This window comes from Barbus barbus, assembly GCF_936440315.1.
Source record: "Barbus barbus genome assembly, chromosome: 14".
Lineage (NCBI taxonomy): Eukaryota > Metazoa > Chordata > Actinopteri > Cypriniformes > Cyprinidae > Barbus > Barbus barbus.
In genome coordinates this window covers 28,646,683-28,658,053 of record NC_136742.1, presented here as the reverse complement: position 1 = coordinate 28,658,053, position 11,371 = coordinate 28,646,683, and the positions used below count along the sequence as shown (strand labels likewise).

Genomic DNA, 11,371 nt, shown 5'->3' with positions numbered 1-11,371 from the left:
TTCTGCGTGGGTCAGACCGTTACTGTCCCGGTTCGGTTAGCGGTGAACACAACAGAAACAATAAATGTTGATTGGATTGGCTGCAAGAGAATTAAACAGAATCAAAATTGACCGTGCAGCACCGATTTGGTCAAAAGCCATTACTAAACGCCATAGTATATTAAAGTATCTGAAATAGGCTACTAAATGAGTTAAATAATAATGTGGTCGAATTATTGTATACAGCGGACCATAAAGTGATATAAATAGGCTATTTGCATTCCATGATATTAATAGAGTCTTTAAATAATTCGTAGATTTAATATTCTTCTGCCGTTTAATGTTTTTGTGCAACATTATTTCCAAACGAATTGTTCGATTATAATTATTTTAAAAATGCATTTTGTGATGATAAATAATAAAACGTCAAAAGAGAAATAGCCTATTCGTTCTACAATATCTGCAATTAATTTTGCTTCCATGCAAGTGTCTCTCATTCATTGATAAAAACAGATTAAGACCACACTATGAAGCAGTGAAATAACAAAACAAAACGTTTAATCGTGCAATCCAAATTACAGTGACACAATACACCGAGTTTAACTTACGTGTTGCTGAAAAAAATCCAAAAAGCAGGTAAATGGTAAAGCCGCGAGGAAAACAGAGACAAATAAATCTGGCCCTGCTAAAGAAAGCACAAACGACCTTAAAGAAATGTCCACAAAAATCATCAAAAATGTTGAAAGCGCGCTTGGTTCCTTATTAGGCGAAGATACAATATTTATTCCGTGTCTCCAGGGATGAGGCTGCTCTCTCTATTGTCCTCCCTTTCCTCAATGCTGATGCTTAATTTTCAAAACTTCTATATTACCAAGGGACCTACGACATCAGCCGGAGAAATACCCAGCAAGTACAAAATCCGAGCCAGGGAGCGCTTTGTGCAGAGGGGAGGCATTTCAGCCGCTTTTACCGACTGCGCGAGGCGACATTTCATTTTCACGCGCTATTTTGGGGATTTGTTTTCTTTCATTCGTCCAACAGCGCGAGGAAATCGGGTTATTGGATCGCGAGAATGTCAGCCACATTTCCGGGACTGGTGCACGATGCGGAGGTATTTAAATTAATTTCTTATCATCTCACAAAAATCGTTTAATTTCATTTAATTTAGCGTAGCATGGCATGGAGGGAAATTACGATCACTTAGCACAGCGGAATGGGAGTTAAGACTTCTGAGGGGAGTTTGCTGCAAGGCGAGGAGAAATACCATGTGTTAGTTTCTAGTGAAAATGGCTTTTACTATTTGTTTTTTGTTTTTTCGTGGCGAATATGGCTCTCTAGAGTTCATGTAAAAGTCTCCACCGTGATTGGAAACGTTTGCTCGTTCTTTTTATATGTCATAATAATTATTAGTAATGCAGACTCTCGTGTCTTGTGCTTACCTGTGGTGAAACGGGCCGTAGACTGTTGGCACAAAACGGCTTTTAATAGCGTTTGCACGGATGCAGTAATAATAATAATATAGTTAAATAACACACTCCGCGGCAAATGATAGACAAGTGAGGGAGGAAAAAACGCTGTGAGCTCATGGAGCAGTTTGCAGTGTGTTTCACGCACTCCCTCCCAGGCACGGAGAGATGACATCGCCGTCAGGTACTTCTCTAAAGACACTTTGAGCTGCTGTGTGTGTTTGTGTGTTTGGGGAAGGTTTGAGTTTCCGCCGCGTGAGAAATGCGCACGGATCGCTGCGAGCGCGTGTAAATGACATCCCTCATATTTTTCTCTTTTTTCCCCGCACAGATACGTCACGACGGATCAAACAGCTACCGTTTGATGCAACTCGGATGCTTGGAATCTGTGGCCAACTCGTCTGTCGCTTACTCTTCATCGTCTCCGCTTACATACCCAGCTACCGGAACCGAATTTGCCTCCCCGTATTTTCCCACGAACCACCAGTACACGCCCTTACACCACCAGTCCTTCCACTACGAGTTCCAGCACAGCCACCCGGCCGTGAACCCGGATGCGTACTCGTTAAACTCTCTCCATCACTCGCAGCAGTATTACCAGCAGCTCCATCACGGCGAATCGGCGGACTTCATCAACCTTCACAACGCCCGCGCGCTCAAGTCCTCGTGCCTGGACGAGCAGCGACGGGAACTGGGCTGTCTGGACGCGTACCGCAGGCATGACCTGTCAATCATGAGCCACGGCTCTCAGTACGGCATGCACCCCGAGCAAAGACTGCTGCCCGGGGCGGGGCTGGGGCTGCCGCCACCGGGGGCCGATGACCTACAGGTACACCTCACGGCATTTCTACCGTTCAAGCACAAAATACACACACTCAGCGTGTCACCACCGTCTCACACGCACGCAGGCTGCAGAGAAGTTGACGCCTTCAGGGATGTTGTATAGTCACTTTCACTGCCCGAACAGAAGAAATTATTGCCCGAGGGCTTCGACTAAAAACCGTAGACGTCAGGAGAGACTGAAAGAGAAAAATCGAGGCCAAGCGATCACTTCTTTTCGGCCTCTTCGGGTTCGCACAACAAATTAATTTAATAACGAACAATGCATTAGTATTTCGAAATCGCGAATTAAAATAAACTGCTGAGACACACGGGGGAAAAATCGCAACGAAAAAAAAATGGTCTGATTTGCAGAAATGCGTTATTCCCCAACATGTGAAATAAGACTTTTTAAACCTATTTTTCGCAACGTTTGAAAGCACAATTTTTTCAGTTGATTTAGCTGGTGGATTTTACATATTTAATATAGTGAATATTGAGAAGTCTGAATTCGGCTGCGCGTATGTCGGGGCTCGCTGCTGTAAAGCCGCTGTTTCTTTTTCCTCCGTTAAAAGGCGGATTAAGGGCTTGAAAAAGTGCGAACAAAAGGCAAATCCTCCACAGTAGAGCACCGTAGTTTATCCAATTTAGGACTTAACGTCAATCAACTGGTTATTTATGCACAGACATCTGAAACAGCTCAAGTTTAACCGGTGAGTCAAAAATATGTTAAAATCGAAATAATTAGGCTACACAATCCTTCAACGACAGTGAAATTGAACAGATAAAATATATTGCTTTTCAGAGAACATATTTTAGCTAGCAGCTTACATTTTGGATTTTTTTTTTTTTACTGAAATAAAATTCTAATAGAGTATTTAAATGATAACATCGACGCAATCCAATTTATAGAATTAATAGTAATGGTTTCTTATAAAGATGCAATACTAAGATAAAAAGGTACAATTTCTTAAAAAGTAAAATACGGTATACCAATAGGCGAACTAATATAAAAAGTGTAGTAAATGTCAATTGTTTTTTTGTTTGACTAATAATAAAAAAAATAAATGTTGAATAATTAATTTTTGATTTGCCCGTCATGTTTTACAGGGCCTGTTTAAATAATATGAATAATATACGTTTTCTATTTTGTTTTATTTTTTTATTTTGCAATAGCATAATTTGTCAGAAAACATTCGTAAAGGGTTTTAAGCTATTTTAGCAGAGATGCAATTTTTAAATATATTTTATCACATGATTTTTATCATATTGTATTTTTTTTAATAATAGCTTCACAAAAAACTGATAAAGTAGCACAATATTATAAAGTTTAGAAAAAATCGTGAAGATTCATTTTATTATTGCTGTCGCGTGTTCAGGATCTTTCTGCCCACGCACACACACACACACACACAAAGGCCCACAGGAGAACGGACACAAAAACACAGAAAGCAACACATACGTCCCGTGAAAAGGTTTTGGACCTTTCTTTGGTGCTGAATGAAACCGTGCACTCGGTGAAGGCCGCGGAACAGATGCGGTCAGTCTCGTGCGCACAAGCGCATCTTTGAGCCGCTAAACAGATTTGGCACGCGGAACAATAGAAGCTGCCGCACCTTTAACACGCACACGCGTAATTTATGCCTGATCCGACGGGTTTGTATATTGATTTTATAATCACTTTAACTGCGGGGAAAAGAAAAATAGAGCATGAGTTTGTTAAAGGGTTGCAAGAGCGCGCCAGTATGGTGTCAGTATGGATGTGAGCGTGTGTGGGTGAATATGTGTGCTTTTTTTTTTTTTTTTTTTTGAGACTGTGTCTGACTTGGCCTCCAGACTGGTCGTGGCTCGTGAGACGGATTAACTCTTTTCTTTTGATGCCATCCAGTGTTCCTTTGGCTGATGACATCACTGATAAGAGAAAGCTAAATAATAATCTGTTGGTTTGACATCATAATGTAACAGATTCCGTTACCACTGCAATTTAGCTACCTGTAACCACGTGGTCTGTTTAATATGTCACATGCCTCGTCAGAACCTAAATACTGATCATGTATAAGATTAGTTTATTATTGATAATGAAGTTCATATATGTGTGTATGTGTGTGTGTCTAGGGATCTGTAGACGCGCAATGCGGACTCGTGTTAAATGGACAAGGTGGAGTGATTCGGAGAGGTAAGATTACAACAAACCCACATTATAAATAGAGACCAAGTGAAGCACACTCAATTTATTTTATTAGGTGTTTTTATTTTTTCTAATTATATTTTCACTAACGTCAGTCTTGATTGTTAACTATGATTTGAATTCTCATTGTATAATTACAGGAGAAATCACATTCTTTTTTTTGGGGGGGGGGGGGGGGTATATTTAATAGCCTACGTTCTGCTTTCCAGTGACAAGCACAAGGTTTTAATATTTTAGCCTTTTATCGTTTAAAGATACCAAAAATCACCATGATTTTATTCATGACTCTAAAAATATTATTTTTATACCGAAAACTGTAATAGTAATATTTCAATACAAATTATAGGGAAATAATTTCTTTGGAATATTTTTAAATTGTCTTTCCTTTCAAACGGAATTGTATTAATGTGAATGTCAATCAACAGGCCTGCTGCTTTCATTGTTAGACTGTTAAATTATTACGTTTACTGAAAGAAACAGATAAATAAAAAATAAATGCAACAAGTAAATAAAAAAAATTCAGTATCGTCAGGAAAAAATCAATTAAGTTAGCTTAATTAAGTGCATATTGTAGCCTATTTACATATTTGATGCAACCATTTTTTATTTCCTCAAGTAAAAATGTGCAAATTAATTTTATATTTTAACGTATTCTATATCTGAAAAGGCAAATCTCGAATGTTTAATATTATTATTATTGGCGTTTTTGTTGTCCTGGGCTGTTTCTTTTAAAATGTGTACTTGTATTGAAATTAATGTTATCTTTTGTTTCAAAGCATGTTTACTATAGCTCACGTCGTAATTAAGAAAATGGATTAATTAGTCACAGACTGCATAATTAAGGAACTATATATTTTTCAGAAGTTCAAACCCCGATAAAACATGCATTTCTCAAGGTCATTCTATACAGAGAGCCGTTCAAGATAATCTCAGAAGAATTTCAGTATTCTCTCTCTGTCTGCCAGACGCGGTATTTTGTAAAATCGCGAGTCTTGCGTGGGTGAATCGAATCGTGTTCCACGTTTCTTAATATTTTCTTAATATCAGTCGCATCTTTGTCTGTCTCTTCAAAGCAGCAGCGGATCGACACACGTGTGGAGTTTGCCATGAAGCGAGCGGTGTCTCGGGCGCTTAATTTTTTATAAACTCTGTCTAGGTGTTGGGCTCCCCATCACTTCCAGTTAATGGTGTGCAGGATTTAGCCGCGAGCTCCGCCGCTCCAACCATCACAACCAATAATCATTGCTTTACCTCGCGCTCCGGTATCGATAGCTTCTCGCGCCTCGGGCGCACGCTTTGATATGTTAATGCCGCGCGGCTCCAAATTCAGTGGAGATCATATTAATGTTGTTCACACTGACTGCAGCTTTGGCTTCGTTGAATATTCAGATAACCCTTTTCAAAAGAAATCAGTCAAGAAACGAGGATCCTACTTAGAAAAGTCGTCTGTGTTCTAATCATGATTATCCCTCTTAGCTTTCAGGAATTTGATCAAGCTTCACCCCGCCTTTACACGCGCGCGAACCGCACCGATCTCTCGCTGTGCGCGTGCACGCTAAAGTGTGTGTTTTGGGTGATGAGCGTGAGGCGCGCGCCGTAAACACACACACCACCGCTACAGTTGAAATAGAAACAGAATGACATTTGGCCTATGTCTTTTTTTCTTTAATTTTCGTGGCAAACTCGCAAAAAGCGCTTGATTCGCTTTGTGATCGCTCGCGCTCTGCCTCGGGCTACTCTCCCTCGCGCTTAAATACCCGCTATCGCCTCTGGGCCCGGCGCGCGCGACCAGACTACCGGCAATAGCTCTTTTTCAATTGCCCTTGGCAACATAAAATACAAACTACTTTGAATCAAAACATTTTGGGTGGAATTAATGTGAAGTGAACTTGCATGCTAGCAGAGATCTTGGGTTTGTCAGAGCGCTTTAGGGTGACTGATGAGGAGCAGGTTAGAGGCCCGCTAGCCAGAAAACTCCTTCAGGAACACACACCTTCACTCACTCAAACACAAATACACACACGTGGCTAAATAAGGTAGCAAGCCATTGATTGCAGCTCAATCTGAACTCGTGATCTTTACAGAGTAAATGGATCTAGGCATGGTATGGATCTGACATGTGCAGTGCTTAATACATAAATGCATACTATTTAATACCAATTAGATGTGCAAAAAAATAATTATTCGCACAGGTAGTTAATTGTGTGCATGCTTGTTCATATTTAACTACATGGAATATTTGCACTGTTTGTCACAGCATGATCTATTGAAATGAATTATAAAAAGCAAAAAATGTTTTAAAACTTAAACTACCTGCAACACACAAGCTTGTTTGTACATTCATATACATTTCAAGCTCATGTACAACTGCACAGCTTCAATGCATGGTTTTAGAAATGTTGCAAAATAAAAAAGCATTATGAATGATTATGCATCATATTAAATTTATTTATTTTCAATTTTATTCAGTTTCCAAAGCTTGCATATGGATGATTTTCTCATTTGCGGCCCCCAACAGAACACGCAAACAATCCAATGGTTTGATGTCTTGTGGTTTGTCATTGTGCACAGGTGGCACGTGTGTAGTGAACCCTACAGACCTGTTCTGCTCTGTACCAGGAAGACTTTCTCTACTCAGCTCTACCTCAAAGTACAAAGTCACCATCGCTGAAGTCAAACGTCGCCTGTCTCCTCCAGAGTGTCTCAATGCCTCACTACTCGGTGGGATTTTAAGAAGGTAAGAGATGAACTTTAGACACATGAAACCCATGCACATGTTTGGAATTTTGAAATACACCTGGAAGCATCCAATTCTGAACCAAATAAGACTTTAGGAAACCACATCTAAGAGAAGCACAGTTTTACAATTATTAAATCAAAATAATTTCTCAAGGCATTGAAATATGAGTAATGAAAATGAAGGAAATTCCTTTTTTTTAATTTAGTTCATTGGCAAAACAAAAAGCAAGACAGAAAGAGGAAAAAGAGATGGGACATGGAGTCCTGGACACTTAAGCCAGAGATAAAGAAGAGAATGTGGCTGGATGTGTGAGAGAGAGAGATGGAGAGGGAATGAGAACAGTGAAGCTGAGGTTCCATTATTGATGAGGGACACAGACTGGAGAGCAGAAATGAGGCCAGTGACGAGAAGAGAGGAGAAACACACACTCACACTCATTTTAAACACAGGACAACACATGCTGGTAAAGCTCAGGTTCATTAACGCCTGCAGACAAAAGAATTGGCAGAAAAACATTCGGAAATTTAGTCTCTATAAAGAAAAAATTGAATATTGGTTGTTGAATAAATATTTGATTACCCTTTATACAAATTATAGCCTGAATGAAGCCGATGCATTGGCAAAATAAGCATTGTGATGCTTAGTCCTAAATATTTTTTAAATTCCATCTTTGAAAAAATGTAAGGACTCGTTTAAGTTAGTTTAGGTTTAATAATTTAAAAGCATTTTGAGAAAAAAAAGACTGCAGCAAAATGCTCTACAGTGGATATGAAATGTGACATGTCAGCTGCATGTAAGCGTGTTGCTGATGGACTTTCTCCATCTGTGTGGGTCAGGGCCAAGTCAAAGAACGGCGGTCGGTGCCTCAGGGAGAAACTGGACAGGTTGGGACTCAATCTCCCAGCAGGCCGTAGGAAAGCAGCGAACGTCACGCTGTTGACCTCTTTAGTGGAAGGTATGGAGTCATTTGTGCTTTTTTTTTTTTTTTTATAATTCCGACTCTTGTTTATCAAGTTCATGGTTGTTTTTTATTTGCATGTTTTTGTTTCTGACATTGAATAGATTTGTCTTGATTTGATGCTGGATGTTTGTACAATGACTCATTTAATGAATTTAGTTTGTTGAAGTTGTTTAAAGGAAGCAGAGATAAAATATGATGCAAAATGTGAGCAACTTGTTTATATTTTCATTCTATTTAATTTAATATCTAGTTTTTAGGACCTGTTGAATGCATTTTTGCAATTCAACAGGTTTTAAGCGTGATATTGAGACATCTGGTTTAGTTTCTATTTGTTGTGAATGAGCTCTTATTAAGATTGAAACAAATCTATTCTGGCATAAAAGAAAAAGTCTGAAAATCTCTATTACTCAAGGGAAGAGTTTAAGAATTAGAATGGTGTGAGACAGATTGATGCAACATCGATGCAATTTTTTAGGCAGCATTTAGAGATTGAACTGATTTCCCTGCTCCATTCATCCCTCATCTTCCTCCTCTGTGTGTGTAGGAGAAGCACTACATCTGGCTCGGGACTTTGGTTACACCTGTGAGACAGAGTTTCCCACCAAAGCGGTCGGGGAGCATCTCGCCCGCCAGCATACGGAACCAAAGGAACAGAACGCACGCAAGAAAATGGTGCTGGCCACCAAGTAAGACGGCAGTTCTTTACTACTTTTAGCCAAATGTGTTTATGCATAACATCTAAAATTTGAAATGACATTTGAACTTGAAATAATACATTTCTAAATGAGACCTTCATATGCACCAAATTTGAATGATCCAGTGCAGTCTGTCTACATAAGGACTCGTCTTCAAAAACAGATGCACCTTAGAGAATGAGCTTTTATTATTGAGGATCGGAGGAAAGGATACGTGTTTGCATGCGTGTAACATATGAAAACTAAAATCTCATTAAATCTGCTCTATGCATTAATTATGAGGAATGCTGCTTTGGTTTGCATTTTGGAAATGCGTCCTTGTAACTGTTCGAATGGCTGTGTGTCTCTGCAGGCAAATCTGTAAGGAATTTCAGGATTTGTTAAGTCAGGATCGATCTCCACTCGGTTCCTCTAGACCAACACCTATTCTGGACTTGGACATTCAGAGACATCTAACACACTTCAGGTATATAGCCGAAACCCTCATGCAAAAATAGAGAAAACATCCACCTTATGCAAAAATAACCATAAGACTTTAGATTCATGAGCCAATACAGGTAACAAAAATGCAGTAAACTGTTTGCATTTATAATTACAATTATAAACTAAAATAATATGATAAGTTTGCAATATCAGGCAGAAAAACTGAGTAACATTTCTGGAAGTCTTCCACGTTCAAGTTATTAATAAGGGGAATATGCTAATGCAAGTATTGTTATTAATCACCATTTTTTATTATCTTTTTTAGTCTGATCACGCATGGATTCGGTACACCGGCGATTTGCGCGGCTCTTAGCACCTTTCAAACGATTCTCAGTGAAATGCTTAATTACCTGGAGAAACACTCAGCCAATAAGAGCACGGGAACGCCAGACACCAACCAGATCAACTCCAACTCGGACAAAACACTGCGCAAAACCACCGAGGCACAGACGAAAGACGGTAAAATCGAGAAAACGGAATGACTCAGGAGTGGCCGCTCTCTCACTTCCTGATCCGAGCCCTGATGGGCGGGCCTTGTTCAGGGTGTGGCTACTGGGGGCGGGGTTACAGGGTTTTTATTCCATATGCATTTTATTTATATAAATGGCATAACTTCCTATGACCTCAGCTTTCCCGAGAGTCTGTCTGTATGTACAAACCAGTCACGTCATTCTCACTGCCCGACGAACGCAAACCATTTTCATTATTTTCTAAGTTATTGAAGAAGTTATTTTGCTTAAAGTTTGTCTGTATGTAATTAGTTTAAATAATGATTTTAAAAATGCAATATCTTTTATTAAAAGACTCACATTCCATTTCTGGCAAGACCTCATTTGAGGTCAGTTTGAGACTGTAAATTATTACAGCTAACTTTCCCTGTTAGTTACTGTATATTGTGCATGTTAAACTTTGTACACCATCTGAAACTGACTTTCCCCACTGTTGTTCCAGAACACGAACTCTTGACTGCATTTGTAAAAAAGTTATATATAAATATATAAATTAAATCTTTTCTTGTAGGCTTTGAACTACATATATGAAATAACCCTACATGCAAACTACTGGTGTTCAATAAAGCATATTGCTCAAAGTCTTATATTAACTCACCTGACAGGACTTGAATTCTTGTGCTTCTTCTTGAATACGAATCATATTTTATGTGCATTTGCAATGGATTCGACAGACAACACCTTACTGATTAAGATACATACTTCAACCGAACAAACTGCTGCAGCCAAAAAAATCTCACTCACCTGGGTCTGTCCTACATGTTAAAGAAATGTTTTTTACCCAGACTAGTCTTTGGCTGACCTGTCTCTGGGTTTTCATCATCCTGCTTCAGGACATCTATAGTACCTTCCCAGAGCAGCTTTTCAGTGAACCTGAAGACCTTCATCAGCTAGTTTAGGTTTAATAGATTTGTAAATAAACGCTGCAGGAAAGTTGCTTTACCTCACTCATTTACACTTTTATTTCATTCACAAAGAATGAAAATACACTCATTCAACAAAACACTGAGAAAAAATAACGAAAAGAGAGCAGAAGCAGCTTTATTTAAATAGGCTACCATTTAATTCATTCTAAAAGGAATCACAATGCAGCTAAACTTGATTGTTTGGACTATTATTGAATTCATTACGAAAAAAAAGGTTGATGTCGAATAAATAAGCACCCAAGCAGAACAGATCATTAACTGCAGAAAGACCAACACGATGCAGCACCGGAAGGCTTTACAAAGTCAATAACGCACTGACAGATCGATGCGAAGCTTTCCTCAAGATAAAAGCGATTCGCATTCATATTCACTTTTTTTTTTTTGGTCTGATCTCAGTACTTTCAATAATCAGCGACTAGTCAACGTTAACGAACGTAGCCTAAATAGCCTATCCCAATAACACCATCTTAGGAAAACCCAAACAGCCTTGACGCATAATTAGCGCATTTATTGATCACGAGTGTGTTTTATCAGTTTGGGCAGTTCTAATGCATGTGTGATGTTCAATGCATAAAGTTCAGCTTTAATATAATACGCTACGACGT

General features: G+C 39.0%; 1 protein-coding gene across 1 annotated transcript; it reads left to right on the top strand.

Annotated features, from left to right (window-relative positions):
• The first annotated feature begins 927 nt into the window (after positions 1 to 927).
• Positions 928 to 10,439, top strand: tfap2d (transcription factor AP-2 delta (activating enhancer binding protein 2 delta)). The gene is made up of 8 exons (XM_079432959.1): positions 928 to 1,090; positions 1,777 to 2,274; positions 4,380 to 4,440; positions 7,024 to 7,189; positions 8,029 to 8,147; positions 8,698 to 8,839; positions 9,201 to 9,314; positions 9,597 to 10,439. Exons 1-8 carry the CDS (start codon positions 1,052 to 1,054, stop codon positions 9,811 to 9,813), a joined length of 1,356 nt encoding a protein of 451 aa, XP_079289085.1. The 5' UTR covers positions 928 to 1,051; the 3' UTR covers positions 9,814 to 10,439.
• Positions 10,440 to 11,371: the final 932 nt, after the last annotated feature.